Source organism: Salmo trutta, chromosome 9, assembly GCF_901001165.1.
Source record: "Salmo trutta chromosome 9, fSalTru1.1, whole genome shotgun sequence".
NCBI lineage: Eukaryota > Metazoa > Chordata > Actinopteri > Salmoniformes > Salmonidae > Salmo > Salmo trutta.
In genome coordinates this window covers 36,455,211-36,472,937 of record NC_042965.1, presented here as the reverse complement: position 1 = coordinate 36,472,937, position 17,727 = coordinate 36,455,211, and the positions used below count along the sequence as shown (strand labels likewise).

The following is a 17,727-nucleotide window of genomic DNA, read 5'->3' as shown; positions in this document are numbered from 1 at the left end:
GGGCCTTATTGCTTAAATACACGTGTTTTTTTTTTTTTTTTCCAGTGGCAATTCGGCAAATTGTTGTTTTATCAGTAAGTTATGTCAGAGTAAACGTAGCCGACGACTGCTATACAATCCATTTATATTACTCCTCCTATGCATCAGCACTGGAATGTGCTGCTTAAATTAGATAAAATGTCTGTAAGCAGCTGAGGGATGGGGCTGGAGAATTGTAACCACTCTCAAATTCATTGGCGGAGCCATGCAACCATGGACTAAGCATTCTCAGTCTCAATGGAAATTCTCCTTTTGAAAGAGGTTTTTATTCCAGGACTAATATTAATCTGAGTTATATTATTCAAGAATCAATGGGTGTATATCATTAATTTATAAGTCCACAAATAGATATAGCAATTGCAGATAGACCCTTTCCTCAGCAATCCACTGCTGATGACATTGACAATCAACTCTTATTTCATGGTGTTATCTCAGACATACTTGTCTCTTAATGGAATTATGCAAATATTCATGCTAGACTAGATAGTGAGACAAGACTAACAGAAGGGATCTGTTTTTTAGACACAGATTAGTCCAGGCCTAAAACCATTCTCAGTCTCAATGGAAATTCTCCTTTGAATTAGGTTTTTATTCCAGGACTAAGCTTAATCTGTGTCTTGGAATTGGAGTTATATTATCCTAGAATCAATGGGTATATATCATTAATTTATAACTCCACAAATGGATATAGCAATTGCAGATAGCCCCATTAAGCATATTTCATAGTTATGTTGTCAGGGATCATTTTTGTTTTTTTGCGTTCAAAGTAACCACACATACAAAATATATTGTACTGAACAAACATATATAAGCAACATGTACAACTTTCAAAGATTTGACTGAGTTACAGTTCATATGAGGAAATCAGTCAATTGCAATAAATTCATTAGGTCCTAATCTATGGATTTCACATGACTGGGGATACAGGTATGCATCTGTAGGGGCGTGGATCAGAAAACCAGTCAGTATCTGGTGTGACCATCATTTGCCTCATGTAATGCGACACATCTCCTTCTTCACATCAGGCTGTTGCCTGTAGAATGTTGTCCCACTCCTCTTCAATGGCTGTGCAATGTTGCTGGACATTTGGTGGAAACTGGAACACGCTGTTGATTCAGAGCATCCCAAAAGCCACCACCACAATGGGGCACTCTTCACAACGTTGACATCCGCAAACCACTCGCCCACAGGACGCCATACATGTGGTCTGAGGTTCTCAGGCTGGTTAGACCTCCTGCCAAATTCTCTAAAATGACATTGGAGGTGGCTTATGGTAGAGAAATGAACATTCTCTGGCAACAGCTCTGGTGGACATTCCTGCAGTCAGCATGCCAATTGCACGCTCCCTCAACTTGAGACGTCTATTGCATTGTGTTGTGTGACAAAACTGCACATTTTAGAGTGGCCTTTTATTGTCCCCAGCACAAGGTGCACTGGTGTAATGATCACGCTGTTTAATCAGCTTCTTGATATGCCACACCTGTCAGGTGGATGTATTATCTTGACAAAGGAGAAATGCTCACTAACAAGGATGTAATCAAATTTGTGCATAAAAAAATATGGAATATTTCTGGGATCTTTTTATTTCAACTCATGAAACATGGGACCAACACTGCATCTTGCATTTATATTTCTGTTCAGTGCATTAACAATAGCTACCTGGATGGCATCAGCATTACGTGGATTAATGGCAGTATTTGAATAGAATGGTCATATAAGGTTGAATTCAATCAAACCCACATTATAGTATTTCCAGTTCTGTGCTCTATATAATACAGCATATTATAATTGAGGCTACTGAATAAACAAGATGAATCACAATAGACAGATTTGATTCAATCTGTCCCTTTGTCAGGCTACCCGAGTGGAGCATAGCCATCACTCTGAAGGGATCTTGCTGACTACATTATGTTCATTTTCAGAATTAAGGACCAAAATTGAGTTAGGATTTGAAATAACATTTTATTGGTCACGTACACATATTTAGTAGATGTTTTTGCCAGTGTAGTGAAAAGCTCCAATGGTGCAGTAGGATCTACACATACATTTAAAAAATGAAATTAAGAAATATATCAAATTTAGGACAAGCTTTGTCGGAGTGGCATTGACCAAAATACAGTATATACATATGAAATGAGTAAAACAGGATGTAAACATTATTAAAGTGATTAGTGTTCCATAGGTACTTTGGCCTTATTAACTTGTACTTAAAGATGGGGATCGATGTTCAAGTTGATCCTTTATGTGTGGGTGCCATATTGAGCTACCGGTTACTACTGTTCATTAGTGTTGATACGCAACCATGAATGGGGCTCTATGCTCTAGTTAAGAGGTTGTTAGTGTGCAGCTGAAATGGCACCCTAAGTAATGCACTGTAGGGAATAGGATGCCATTTCAGATGCCCCCTTCAGTTGAGTTTTTATTTCAAACTAGTCATTCTAGCTGTTATGAGTCTGACAACCAAATATCTGATCCTCATAGGTCATTCCATATCCATCTATTTGTTCTTCAACTTCTAACTTCTATTCAATTTCTATTTTTGTGAGTAAAATTCTATTACCCCCCCCCCCCCCCCCGGTATTTCTGGGTTTGTCTCAGTGAGCATGATGATGTTGCGATGATTGCGGACTTCTGTATGCAAGGTCAACGCATGGCTCTGTCGTGTCTTTGGCTATGCCGGATTAAGTGATATGACATGCTAACTTATAAAATTATTTCTCTGTAATTAATATTACCTGATTAAGCTAATCATGTAAATGTAATTAACTAGAAAGTCGGGGCACCACAGAAGAACGTTTATAGAGCTGTTATCCTCTGAATAAACTCTTAAAATACTTAGTAATATTTTACATCGATAGCAGTCAATTTTAACCCGTATGTTGTTTCAGTCTCATCATGAAAGTTGTAATTCTTGGTTATCTGCACGAACCCAGTCTTTACTAAAATCATCCATACATCAATTGTCTTAAAATCATTTATTTACTACACTAAGTAATTAACAGAAAACATACAAACAGTAATTATCGTCACCAATGATGGGTAGAGGAATGTGCCCTACTGGCTAACAAGCATGGCTGGTCTGTTAGACAATGGGTCATAAAACGGTAAGCTGAGAAGTTACACAGAGTTCATTAATATTAACAATTGACAATTGAAGGCTCACTCATTCGGGAACAATTGCAATATCAATATATATTTACGCTCATGTGTCGTCGGGATTCTTGTTGGAGAGTTTTGTTCTGATGGAGAGTTTGTCAGCGTTCTCTCTCTCTCTCTCGGTTAGAATGGTTCGTTCAGAGCGACATTCATGAATGTCGTCATAGAATGGATGTGGTTGGTCTTCGCGTTCGATGATATAATTTACTTAGCTGCAGACTAATAATTAATATCAAAGACTTGTTCTTATTCTGTCGGTCTCGATAGTAAAAGTTAACCACGTGGTATAGTTCACTTTCAGTAGAGTACTTGGATGGTCAAACCTTGGTTACAGAAATATAATTCTATCACATTAACATCAGTACATAGCATCTCAATGTATTACAAATAGCTTTATCCTTAATAATACATTGTATACACCCATGTGGATTCAGTCTCATCGCTGAGGCTATCATGTAGACCGTTTTAGGGTAATATGGCTATATTGTCTCTTCTGAGTATCACAAAATTGTACCAAGCGGATCAGTTCGTAGCTGGAGTCTTCATCAATCTTCCATATCTTCTCCAGAACACACATGTCGCTAGGTTCTCCAATTCTATGAGTTGGAAGAATTTCCTTTGTCTCTCTATGAAACATGTTGTAGTAGATTCTCCTCTTGGAATTTTTACAACCCTGGGTTGGGGGGGAAGGTAGGTTGGGTGATGGTACAAAGGGGAGGGGGTCAACTGTCCTTCCTGTACCCAAAGAGGCCAACGTCATGACAGCTCTGACACAGCAACACACCACGTGCATAGAGGAGCTGTCTTGTCATCAGGAAACAGGGATTATAACACAACTGCAAAGAACATTGCTGTGGATGACATGGAGATTAACAAAATATGCACAGTGATTTTATGACTGAAGGACAACACAAACAACACCGGAATGATGGCTGGCTATGTAAAGCTGTTCTGCAATTGCTTGTCTATCGCACTTGATGATGGCCAAGTGCAAGAAGTTAAGATGTAAAGCTATAGGAAGATAGGCTCGTTGTAATGGTTGGAATGGAATTAATGGAAACCACATGTTTGACTGCATTCCATGAATTCCAGTCCAGCCATTACAATGAGCCCATCCTCCTATAGCTCCTCCCATCAGCCTCCACTGGTATTTATGTTCTCAATGACATGCACGTTTCCTCAGCAATCCGCTGCTGATGACGTCGACAATCAACTCTTATTTCATACTTGTCTCTTTATGGAATTATGCAAATATTCATGCTAGACTAGATAGTGAGACAAGACTAACAGAAGGGAGCTGTTTCCTAGACACAGATTAGTCCAGGACTAAAAAGCATTCTCAGTCTCAATGGAAATTCTCCTTTGAAAGAGGTTTTTATTCCAGGACTAAACTTAATCTGTGTCTGGGAAACAGCCCCTAAGACTGCAGCCCGTCATCAAGTGTGAGGTGTCTTGGAGAAAGTGTGTCCCCCTTGTATCCTGTGCACCGCTTGTGATTGGATGGTCAGTATGGAAACTATGCATTCGGTGCACAGTTTGTGTTGAAGTCTGTTAATCGTATTGTCATCCCATAGAAATCTATTTAAATAAGGGGTTTTATTTGTTTTAAATCTATTATCACTCAAATTAATCTTTTTGAAGCCATTAGTATTTTTGTAGATTTTCAGAGCATGTCTACATTTTTTATTTTCAATTTTATTTTGTATTTTGTGTTCTGTATAGGGTAGCATAATCAAGTGGTGAATGCAATACCTAATTATGATAGTTATTCATTAGAAAAATAGTTGCACTTACACATTTTTCTGACCATTTTTTTTAAAGTGTTGACAGTTATTATTAGTACAGTACACTATAACCTCGGGAAATGTACATTTCAGTTTTATCCTTGCATATTTTTGGTGTTGCTTTAATAGCATATTTTTTTTATTCCACTCATTATTTTTATGTTCATTTAAACAGTTGTTATACCACACATTTTTTATAATTATATACGTTTTGAAAAATGTTCTCGTCAATATGATTTAATATATTTAATATTAATTGCAGCTTCAAAATTATATTTAGAACTTTGAAAAATAAAAATAAAACACTTTTGTTTCTGAAATCATACATCACATATGTGTCAATCGATATATTTGTATTGTTTCCTATGTTGCTCACTTTAATTAAGAGTATGGAAGAAATTGATGTGTACAGTATATGATTTAGAGCCATCATAGATGTACAGTAGACCCTACTCCTACCGCATCCCATGTAGTTCTATTTATAAACTGGAATGTCATCCTCCAACATGTTTTTTTATACCATATTTTGTTTTTAAATCAAATTCCTCATCTAAGAGACTGACAAACCCCATTTTACTACTAGTAAGTAGTGTATCAGCAGTATTAACTTTGTTGCCAAAAAAATCTCCCAGCACGTCAGGAAAATAACATTGCTATTTTGTTTACATGACATGATGTTGTGAACTGTCTATTTGATCCTAATTATGCCCTAAAGTATTATCATCATTCCTCTTGTGAAATTACAGTATAATAAACTTAATTACGCACATATACTTGTCTCATTTTAGCATTTGCTTCCTGGATCAATTTGTGTTGATTTTGATCAATTAAGTGGGCACTTTACACTGCCTAACCACAACAATCAAGAGGCTTGATATGGATATGAAGTACTACTTTATTGTAATAATATTGGAATATGAGATCTTTCCGATTTTCTAATAGATATTTGAGCACAAGTCTGGAAGTAATTATGTTGACCTTCTCTAGATGAGAGAAAAAAAGTTCCATCATAACAGTAGTAAGAAAGGTCATGTGAGGATGTGACAGAACCAGGTGACAATGGTCGTGTTCCTCTGCTCAGAGCTCCTGGTGCTTTCAAAACAACTTGGAACCTCTGAGTTAGCATTTGCATAAATTTTTTGCATAGAGCTTTCTATTAGTTGATTGTAATTCTTTCTTTCCAAGTGGGAAACTCGGAGCTCATCCTTCTACAATGTGATTCCAAGTCGGTAAAAAAATAGGAGTTTTACGAGTTCAAAGTTGTCTTGAACTCGGCATCAGGCGTTGCATGCATTAACCGTCGGGCACCAGACTGCTACAACATATGATGTAGTAAAATACCTATCCAGGCATTGTAAGATCTGCCAAGCGTAAGCAATGTATGAGCAGAGGAACACAACCTTTGTGTACAGAGAGAACCAAAGGGGGCCGAGCTTCAGGGACACCACTAGTGATGGCGCTTTCAAGACAACTGGGAACTCTGAAAGAAAACGAGGTCAAATCATGTCAGTGATTTTCAGGTCGGAAAGTGGGAGCTCTAGAAAAATGTGTTTCCGACTTGAAGTTTTTTGTTCTGAATTCCTTGTTGTCTTGAACACACTGAAGTTGGAAGTCTGAGATTTCCCATTTCCCAGTTGTTTTGAACAGGGCATGAGGGGGGTAACAGAGATAGATAGAGGACTCATCTTTGTATCTGTGCCATTATAGTATCTGTGACAGCATGGGCAGCGCCACTGAGGCAATCTCCATTTTGAAGTGATCAATTTTCTACTTCACGATTGGCTGATCCCTCCTGATGACACAGTTGGACATGACTCCAACCGGGTGACTAGGATAGTACCATGGCGCGGGAGAAGATGGCTGACGTTTTACGTGCTCCTAACGAATGTGTTTTTTTCCCACGTTTTTTTTCTGTTGTTTGTAACTTATTTTTTTACTTATTCTGTACGTAATGTTGCTGCTACCATCTCTTATGACTGAAAATAACTTCTGGACATTGATTACTCACCATGAACTGGCAGAAGCTTTTTTTTCCTTTAACGAGTCGGACGAGCCCGACGTGAAGGACATACTGCTTTCCCGGGAACAGACCCAAATCCCCGTCATTTGCGTGAAGAGAAGATGGAGAAAAAGAGGACAGAAGTCGGGCTGCATTCTGAGAATTCGTAGGCGATCGAATAAACCCCCACTGCCTTCCGTTCTACTAGCTAGCATGCAATTGGGAAATAAAATCGACGACTTACGAGGAAGATTATATTACCAAAAGGACATTAAAAACTGTAATATCTTATGCTTCACAGAATCGTTGCTGAAGGACGACATTATCAACATACAGCTGGCTGGTTATACACTGTATCTGCAGGATAGAACAGCGGGGGACGGACAATGTATATTTGTAAACAACAGCTGGTGCACGACATCTAAGGAAGTCTCAAGGTTTTGCTCGCTTGAGGTAGTGTATCTCATGATAAGCTGTAGAACACACTATCTACCTAGAGAGTTTTCATCTGTTTTTTTTGTAGCTGTCTACATACCACCACAGACCAATGCTGGCACTAAGACCGCACTCAATGAGCTGTATTTCGCCATAAACAAACAGGAAAACACTAATCAAGAGGCGGCGCTCCTAGTGGCCAGGGACTAATGCGGGGAAACTTAAATCCGTTTTACCAAATTTCTATCAGCATGTTAAATGTGCAACCAGAGGGAAAAAAACTCTAGACCACCTTTACTCCACACACAGAGACACGTACAAAGCTCTCCCTCACTCTCCATTTGGCAAATCTGACCATAATTCTATCCTCCTGATTCCTGCTTCCAAGCAAAAATGAAAGCAGGAAGCACCAGTGACTCGGCCAATAAAAAAGTGGTCAGATGAAGCAGATGCTAAGCTACAGGACTGTTTTGCTATAAGTTACGGGATTCTTCCATTGGCATTGAGGAGTACACCAAATCAGTCACTGGCTTCATCAATAAGTGCATCGATGACGTTGGACGCTCGTCCAATGTGGCAGGGCTTGCAAACCATTACAGACAACAAAGGGAAGCACAGTCAAGAGCTGCCCAGTGCCACGAGCCTACCAGAGGAGCTAAACTAATTATATGCTCACTTCGAGGCAAATAACACTGAAACATGCATGAGAGCACCAACTTTTCTGGACGACTGTGTGACTACGCTCTCCACAGCCGATGTGAGTAAGACCTTTTAAAAGGCCAACATTCACAAGGCCGCAGGGCCAGATGGATTACCAGGACATGTACTGTGAGCATGCGCTGACCAACTGGCAAGTGTCTTCACTGACATTTTCAACTTCTCCATGTCCGAGTCTGTAATACCAACATGTTTTAAGCAGACCACCATAGTCTCTGTGCCCAAGGACACTAAGGTAACCTGCCTAAATGACTACCGACCCGTAGCACTCACGTCTGTACCCATGAAGTGCTTTGAAAGGCTGGTCATGGCTCACATCAACATCATTATCCCAGAAACCCTAGACCCACTCCCATTTGCATAGCTCAGTTGTCCAGAGTCTGCACAACACTGCCAGGACCTAGGATCAAGGGAAACACTCAAGTGATGAAAATAGTCATGGCCTCTAAACCTTCAAGCTGCTGGACCCTATTCCAACTAAACTACTGAAAGAGCTGCTTCCTGTGCTTGGCCCTCCTATGTTGAACATAAAAAATGGCTCCCAATCCACCGGATGTGTACCAAACAAAAAATAAAGCTGAAAAAGCCAAACCTTTACTCAGAAAATATAAAAAGCTATTGGCCTATATCGAATCTCCCATTCCTCTCAAAAAAAATGAAAAAGCTGTTGCGCAGCAACTCACTGGCTTCCTGAAGACAAACAATGTATATGAAACGCTTCAGTCTGGTTTTAGACCCCATCATAGCACTGAGACTGCACTCGTGAAGGTGGTAAATGACCTTTTAATGGCGTCAGACCAAGGCTCTACATCTGTCCTCGTGCTCCTAGACCTTAGTGCTGCCATCGATCACCACATTATTTTGAAGAGATTGGAAACCCTAATTGGTCTACAAGGACAAGTTCTGGCCTGGTTTAGATCTTATCTGTTGGAAGTTTGTCCCTGTGGATGGTTTGTCCTCTGCCAAATGAACTGTACATTTTGGTGTTCTTCAAGGTTCTGTTTCAGGACCACTATTGTTTTCATTATATATTTTACCTCTTGGTGATGTCATTCGGAAGCATAATGTTAACTTTCCCAGCTATGCGGATGATACACAACTGTACATTTTGATGAAACATGGTGAAGTCCCAAAATTACCCTCCCTGGAAGCCTTTGTTTCAAACATAAGGAAGTGGATGGCGGCAAATGTTTTACTTTTAAACTCGGACAAAACAGAGATGCTAGTTCTAGGTCCCAAGAAACAAAGAGATCTTCTGTTGGATCTGACAATTACTCTTGATGGTTGTATAGTCGTCTCAATAAAAAACTGTGAAGGACCTCGGTGTTACTCTGGACCCTGATCTATCTTTTGACGAACATATCAAGACTGTTTCAAGGACAACTTTTTTCCATCTATGTAACATTGCAAAAATCAGGACATTTCTGTCCAAAAATGATGCAAAAAAATGTATCCATGCTTTTGTCACTTCTAGACTAGACTACTGCTACCTGGATAAAGCACTAAATAAACTTCAGTTAGTACTAAACAGCTGCTAGAATCTTGACTACAACCAAAAACTTGGATCATATTACTTCAGTGCTAGCCTCTCTACACTGGCTTCCTGTTAAGGCTAGGGCTGATTTCAAGGTTTTACTGCTAACCTACAAAGCATTACATGGGCTTGCTTCTACCTATCTTTCCGATTTGGTCCTGCCGTACACACACTACCATTCAAAAGTTTGGGGTCACTTGGAAATGTCCTTGTTTTTGAAACAAAAGCACATTTTATGTCCATTACAATAACATCAAATTGATCAGAAATACAGTGTAGACATTGTTAGTGTTGTAAATGACTATTGTAGCTTGAAACGGCAGATTTATGAAATATCTACATAGGCGTATAGAGGTCCATTATCAGCAACCATCACTCATGTGTTCCAATGGCACGTTGTATAACTAATCCAAGTTTATCATTTTAAAAGGCTAATTGATCATTAGAAAACCCTTTTGCAATTATGTTAGCACAGCTGAAAACTGTTGCCCTGATTAAAGAAGCAATAAAACTGGCCTTCTTTAGACTAGTTGAGTATCTGGAGCGTCAGCATTTGTGGGTTCGATTACAGGCTCAAAATGGCCAGAAACAAAGACCTTTCTTCTGAAACCCGTCAGTCTATTCTTGTTCTGAGAAATGAAGGCTATTCCATGTGAGAAATTACCAAGAAACTGAAGATCTCGTACAACGCTATGTACTACTCCCTTCACAGAACAGCGCATACTGGCTCTAACCAGAATAGAAAGAGGAGTGGGAGGCCCCGGTGAACAACTGAGCAAGAGGACAAGTACATTAGAGTGTCTAGTTTGAGAAACAGACGCCTCACAAGTCCTCAACTAGCAGCTTCATTAAATAGTACTGTCCCAGAGCTACTGGTAGTGGTTGTAGTGGTTTCGTTTTCAACCATAAATGTGTGTTGTCCAAAAAATGTATTCCCTTTAAATATTCCTGCTGTAATGACGTTTTCCATTTTCACCAAAAACACCAGTCTCAACATCAACAATGAAGAGGCGACGCCGGGATGCTGACCTTGCACTCAGTCCTTGGGCCTCCCAGTTGCACGTTTAAAAAAAAATGTTTTTGCCCATACACTACACAGCTGATTCCAATAACAAACTCATCATCAAGCTTTGACTCTTTGAATCAGCTGTGTAGTGCTATGGCAAAAACCAAAACGTGCACAGGGGGGCAGGACCAAGTTTGGGAAACACTGGTCCAAAAAGGTTACTGTCCCAGAGCTACTGGTAGTGGTTGTAGTGGTTTCGTCTTCAACCATAAATGTGTGTTGCCCAAAAAATGTATTCCCTTTAAATATTCCTGCTGTAATGACGTCTTCCATTTTCACCAAATTAACCAATCCAATCTATCTGTTTCAACGTTGATCTCGTGTATGTAATTGGTATCAAATTTGTATCAGTTGATCGAAGCCGGTGGCAACCATAGAGATAATTAGAGGACACAACGTCGTATCTGTCCAATTATGGAATCTATGAGATCATGGGCAGCGCCATTGACACTAAAGCCTGCTGTGGGGCACTAGAGTCCTCTATCTATTTTTATGGCGGCAACAACAAATATGTGATTTCACTTCTTTCCACTGTGGGTATTACATATAGTTTCGTGGGGTATTCAGATTCTTCGGTAATCAAGCACGGGCGATTGAAATTCATGGTCTTGTATTTTTCGGCTAATACAAAACACCACGGTAATTCGTAATTTTAACGTCCGATAAGTAGGCTAATCGAACTATAGACGCAGCGGAACCTTTGTGCGTTCAGTGTATAACGCTAGTCGAATCTATTTGTCTGATGCACCATCTCACCTTCCGGCGTTAAGAAAATGGTGAGAATATTCAATCTTACCACGCATGTTTCATGTATAATCTTTGACGAAATGCACATAACATGTAATACAACGCCTGTTATCACTGAACACAGTCATCTTTGTTTGAAGTAAATATTTTGCAGCTGTAAGCTTAGGGAGCAACACATTAGTTTACGCGTCTGCTTCAATGCCAATTTCCACTCCCTGCCAATACAATCTACCTAGCTATTTAGTCAACTTCTTGTGAACAAATAATTGCATGCAATTATTAATACGTAGATATTAAGGATTAATTAAACAAATATTTAATAATGGTAAGTTACAGTTCGTATAAGGAAATCAGTCAATTAAATACATTCATTAGGCCCTGATCTTTGGATATCACATGACTGGGAATACATATCAGAAAACCAGTCAGTATCTGGTGTGACCATTTGTTGCATGCAGCGCAACACCTCTCCAGCACAGAGTGGATCAGGCTGTTGATTATGGAATGTTGTCCCACTCCTCTGCAATGGCTGCGTGAAGGGGCTGGATATTGGCAGGAACTGGAACATGCTGTCGATCCAGAGCATCCCAAACATACTCAATGGTATGCAGGCCATGGAAGAACGGACGGACATTTTCAACTTCCAGGAATTGTATACAGATACTTGCAACATGGGGCCTTATGCTGAAAGATGAGGTGATGGCGACAGGTGAATGGCACGACAATGGGCCTCAGGATCTTGTCACGGTGTCTCTGCATTCAAATTGCCTTTGACAAAATGTTATTGTGTTCGTTGTCCGTAGCTTATGCCTGCCCATACCATAACCCCACCTCCACCATGGGGCACTCTGTTCACAACGTTTACATCAGCAAACCGCTCACCCACACGACGCCATACAAGCTAAGCTTTCTGCCATCTGTCTGGTACAGTTGAAACCGGGATTCATCCATGAAGAGTACACTTCTTTTGCATGCCAGTGGCCATCGAAGGTGAACATTTTCCCACTGAAGTCAGTTACGACGCCGAACTGCAGTCAACTCATGACCCTGGTGAGGACGACAAGCGGTTTCATTAGCTGTCTGGGTGGCTGGTCTCAGACGATCCCACAGGTGATCAAGCCGGATGTGAAGGTCGTTGGCTGGCGTGGTTACACGTGGTCTGTGGTCGAGGCTGGTTGGACGTACTGCCAAATTCTCTAAAACAACATTGGAGGCGGCTTATGCTAGAGAAATAAACTTTAAGTTCTCTGGCAATGGCTATGGTGGACATTCCTGCAGTCAGCATACCAATTGCACACTCCCTCAACTTTAGACACCTTTGGCATTGTGTTGTGACAACTTGACTTGTTGCATTTATATTTTGCTTTATTTTAGTTCAGTATAGTTAATGAAGAAAACAATTCACAACTTTGTGCCTTTTGGGCAATATTTAATTATTATTTTCAAATCCCTTTTACAGGCAGTGACACTGCACACAGACCTTGGGGATTTAAAAATCGAGCTGTTCTGTGAACGTGCCCCGAAATCATGTGAGGTGAGTCATACACTGTGTTTGTGCATTTGCTCTGATCCTGGTGTCCCACCGGTCTTTGTTCTACCTCAATACTATCCCTGGATTAGTCACCTCCGTCGGTAGAGGACTTAATATTCTACAAACGCATGTCATACAGCAATTTGCTGCTACGCACTAGCTCAGCACCAGGATTAAACACACTTGTCAAGTCAAACAGTAGTTACCTAGCCATATCCATCTACTACAGCCATCTTCCACCTCTGCACTGTTTTGAGTGGAAATGTCATGCTATTCACTGCAGTTGACGTGCTTGTCCTAAAGCCAGCCGGGCAAGTAGCCTTCCCGCCCGCTTTGAGCCACTGGCATTGGAATGATTTTAGTAGCCTATTTTAAATTTGATGTTGAACTAGCATACCCAATCAACGTCCCTGCTTTACATCCTTTGGGTCTCTAGGACCAGGATTGAAGAACACTGCTCTACACTAGCATGTCATTACAGTTGGCTGTAACCAATAGATTGCTCTAATCGGAACTTTGTTTGTGTTGACAGAATTTCCTAGCTCTGTGTGCAGGTGGGTTCTACAATGGCTGCATATTCCACAGGAACATCAAAGGCTTCATGGTTCAGACCGGCGACCCCACAGGTAGCTTCATCAGAACTGCATTACCGTGTTGGAAGGCTTCTTGTTTTTAAAGGACCAATAGCCCAATGTACAAGTCAATTACTTTATCAGATACCAATTGTCAGCATGCCACTCCAAACCCATGGAATAATTCAATTACTTTATCAGATACCAATTGTCAGCATGCCACTCCAAACCCATGGAATAACTCAATTACTTTATCAGATACCAATTGTCAGCATGCCTCTCCAAACCCATGGATTAATTTTCTTTACATGATCAGAAAACAAACTATCTGCCTCTCTCTTGACAACATGCATTACTTTTGTAATCTTGGAAGGCACTGGAAAAGGAGGGACGAGTATTTGGGGACGGAAATTTGAAGATGAGTTGAGTGAACACCTAAAAGTGAGTACCTCAATGGGACAGGTAGCAACAATTCTGGGTATATATTATCTGACCTTTTTTCATTTATTTCCGTGCAGCATAATGTGCGTGGCGTGGTTTCTATGGCGAACAACGGCCCCAACACTAATGCCTCCCAGTTCTTCTTCACCTATGCCAAGCAGCCCCATCTGGACATGAAGTACACCGTGTTTGGAAAGTAGGTCGTTGTTTCAGCACTTAATGTGGTTGTCTGAAGTTAGCCAACTAAGAGGATTATCAAGAATGGCTTCAGCCACAATCTGCCGTTGTTTATTTGGATCCCCAATGACATACAAACAGTGTCAGTATTTAATGTGGTTGTAAGTGATTGCTAGCAGATCATGACTTCAATCTGTTATTTTGACCTAAGGACACATTCTCTTGACTGTGCATATTATGTGGTTTGTGTTAACTCCAACATTTATTGTGAACTAATGCAATGCTACAATACTCCCCCCCCCCCCCTGTTTATTTTCTTTCGATAAGCAGAATAATAGATGGCTTGGAAACACTGGATGAACTGGAGAAGCTCCCTGTCAATGAAAAGTCATTCCGGCCGCTGACTGAGACTCGTATAAAGGACGTGACTCTTCATGCCAACCCATTTGCAGGATAGACTGTCTTAAGCACACGAACACACACCCATAGACCTGACATCTGCCAATTTAGGTGAAATCTTAATTTAAGCCTCTAATGTTTAGACCATTTATAAACCAGAGGACGGATTCAGTAAGGCAACTAAAGAGACTGTCAATGGAGTGTAAAATATATTTCCCTTCTCATTGAATTTGGCATGTGTCCTCAATGCTCGGCCCTTGCAGCTATGTGAGCTCAATATGTTGGTTTTATAAATAACTTTGTTTAATATTTTGTACCAAATAAAAAAATGTAATACATTGTGTTTATTTTTTTTACACCATGATAACTTGACATGGCCTGGGTTTGTGGAATCCTTAAAGAAAACTGCATTCGTGGAGTTGCTGAGCACAGCCAACGATGGTGGATCAGTTAAGATTAGTTCACTCAGGCTGTTTACCATTGGAAACAATAGTTAGATCCGGTCTAATTAACTTGGTGTCTCCAACACACACCAATCCAATAGCAGCTGGTTCTGGTCTACTTAGTAGTTCGTTGACTTTAATTTAACTGTCTCTGGCACAGCCACAAGTGAACTTGACCGATATAACAATATAATTGTAATAGACGTTCTGAAAGCAGTTACGCCTCGGAAGGATTTCATGTGAGTCGGATTTCATTGCATGTTACCCCTCAATCACAACGATCGTAAATGCACCAGAAGTACATTAATTTCCAATGGAACGCTGGGTTTGCCTCGCAGTGCGTTCTGTGGTACATACATTGGATTTATCGAACGTATGCCTCAAACTGACGGTTTGACAGTAGCGGTATCTAATTTTTAACTATGAAAATAGTTTTGTCAAACAGATTGTGAACCCAAAAGTGTACGTTTTATTCTAGAGGGGGGATTATAAACATAATTTGGTTGGGGTGAAGGGGCAGATTTATGTTATCTTGTCTTCAGAAGATTTGATTTACTTTATCTAGTCTGATCAGTGGAACAATTCTTATATCAATGGGCTAAAATAGAGGGTAATTACTGTGCTTGTCTGCAAGAACTCTACTGTTATTCCCCACAATTATTTTATTATTCCACTTCTTCCCAATTTTGCCAGTGGTATCACATATTTAAAATCTGATATGGCTACTGTCTTTGAAAATGAATTATGAGGCTATGTATTTTTGCAGCCATTTATCGGTAGTTTTGAATAAGTCATACAAATAAGCATTGGATATTATCTCCAGGAATCAAATATAATTTTGTACATTTTAGTATTATGCACATCCTAGGCAGAGATGGTAGGGGTACTCACAACTCATAAACACATATTCTGTCCATGTAGAATAAGATAATGGCAAGGATCTTGCAAGTAGAAAAAACATCTTGACTAACCCTACTTGTAGAGAAACGCCAATGCCATCCTCTCTTTCATGTTGCCAAAACGGTCTATGACTGTCCTAGGCTACCTGGCTAAAATGCTTGCTCGCTAGCCTAATTTCCTTTCATGGGCAACAATGAGCCAGCTAGTTAACATTCGCCTACTGTATCTAGCTACATATTGAACTTCCATCCTCTCAGGCAAGGGGCACAATGTATGAATTTATGGTTGGATCAGAATCGCTGTTATAATTGGCCAGTATGGAGAATGATGTAAAACCACCAGTCCAAATCCCTATCTCCATCCATGGCTAATTTAGGAAAGGGCACATTTTTTGCTTGCTAGTTAGCTAGCCACCGGAGGACAACAACACAAGGAGATGCAACAATTCAAATTATTTCTGTAAATTATGTTTGGCTTTTGATGTGATTGGTGTGAAGCCAAATCCAAGCTGGCTTCCCTAAACACTTTTTTTGGGGTGTGCCAGGACCAGTCACAGTTGAGCTCAACGCTGATTGCCTATTATTATATATAATTGAAGGACAATTCTGAAACACAAAGAGGCAAAAGATACATTTGTTTTTTTGTCTTTTTTTCTTAGTCAGTTTTTGGTATCCATGAATACACGCTACTGCGCTCCTAATGGCATCACTATATCAAAATATATATTGAGTGAGTGACATGATATCATATCCCTGTCCAATTCTGTCAATGCATCCCTTGCTTGTAACAGGAGACCTGACCCAACGAAATGAGGACACAGTAAAGAAGACGGTGGAACAGACCATCGCCCACTTGGGCCGGCTGGATATCCTCATCAACAGCACTGGCATCCTGGTCATGGGCAGCATTGAGACAGGTGACCTGGCTCAGTATGATGAGGTCATGAACGTCAACGTCAGGTAGAAGATAATAATAACCTGAAGTTTTACGTTTTGAATGACATACAGTGCATTCGTAAAGTATTCAGATCCCTTGACTTAAAAAAAATATATACTTTTACAGCCTTATTCTAAAATAGATTCAACAATTCCCCTCATCAATCTACACACAATACCCCATAATGACAAAGCAAAAACAAGTTTATAGAAATGTTAGCAAATGTATATATTTTTTAAAACTGAAATATCACATTTACATAAGTATTAAGACAATTTACTTAGTACTTTGTTGAAACACCTTTGGCAGTGATTACAGCCTTGAGTCTTCTTGGGTATGACGCTACAAGCTTGGCACACCTGTATTTGGGGAGTTTCTCCCATTCTTCTCTGCACATCCTTTCAAGCTCTGTCAGGTTGGATAAAGAGCCTCGCTGCACAGCTATTTTCAGATCTCCCCAGAGATGTTCTATCGGGTTCAAATCCAGGCTCTGGCTGGGCCACTCAAGGACATTCAGAGACTTGTCCCCAAGCCACTCCTGCATTGTATTGGCTGTGTGCTTAGGGTCGTTGTCCTGTTGGAAGGTGAACCTTCGCCCCAGTCTGAGCTCCTGAGTGCTCTGGAGCAGGTTCTCATCAAGGATCTCTCTGTACTTTGCTCTGTTCATCTTTCCCTTGATCCTGACTAGTCTCCCAGTACATGCCTCTGAAAACATCCCCACAGGTTTCCTCCAGACGTGATGCTTGGCATTCAGGCCAAAGAGTTCAATCTTGGTTTCATCAGACCAGAGAATCTAGTTTCTTATGGTCTGAGAGTCCTTTAGGTGCCTTTTGGCAATCCCCAGGCGGGCT

General features: G+C 40.3%; 1 protein-coding gene across 1 annotated transcript; it reads left to right on the top strand.

The window, feature by feature from the left end:
• Positions 1-11,400: 11,400 nt before the first annotated feature.
• Positions 11,401-14,935, top strand: ppil3 (peptidylprolyl isomerase (cyclophilin)-like 3). The gene is made up of 6 exons (XM_029763594.1): positions 11,401-11,506; positions 12,937-13,011; positions 13,541-13,634; positions 13,954-14,021; positions 14,099-14,217; positions 14,529-14,935. The coding sequence occupies exons 1-6, from the start codon at positions 11,504-11,506 to the stop codon at positions 14,653-14,655; spliced, it is 486 nt and encodes a 161-aa protein (XP_029619454.1). The 5' UTR covers positions 11,401-11,503; the 3' UTR covers positions 14,656-14,935.
• The last annotated feature ends 2,792 nt before the right edge of the window (positions 14,936-17,727 follow it).

Excerpts from the sequence above, each read along its gene's own strand:
- ppil3 (XM_029763594.1), top strand. Across the intron at positions 13,635-13,953 it reads TCAGACCGGCGACCCCACAG|GCACTGGAAAAGGAGGGACG; the intron begins GTAGCTTCATCA and ends TAATCTTGGAAG. Across the intron at positions 14,022-14,098 it reads AGTTGAGTGAACACCTAAAA|CATAATGTGCGTGGCGTGGT; the intron begins GTGAGTACCTCA and ends ATTTCCGTGCAG.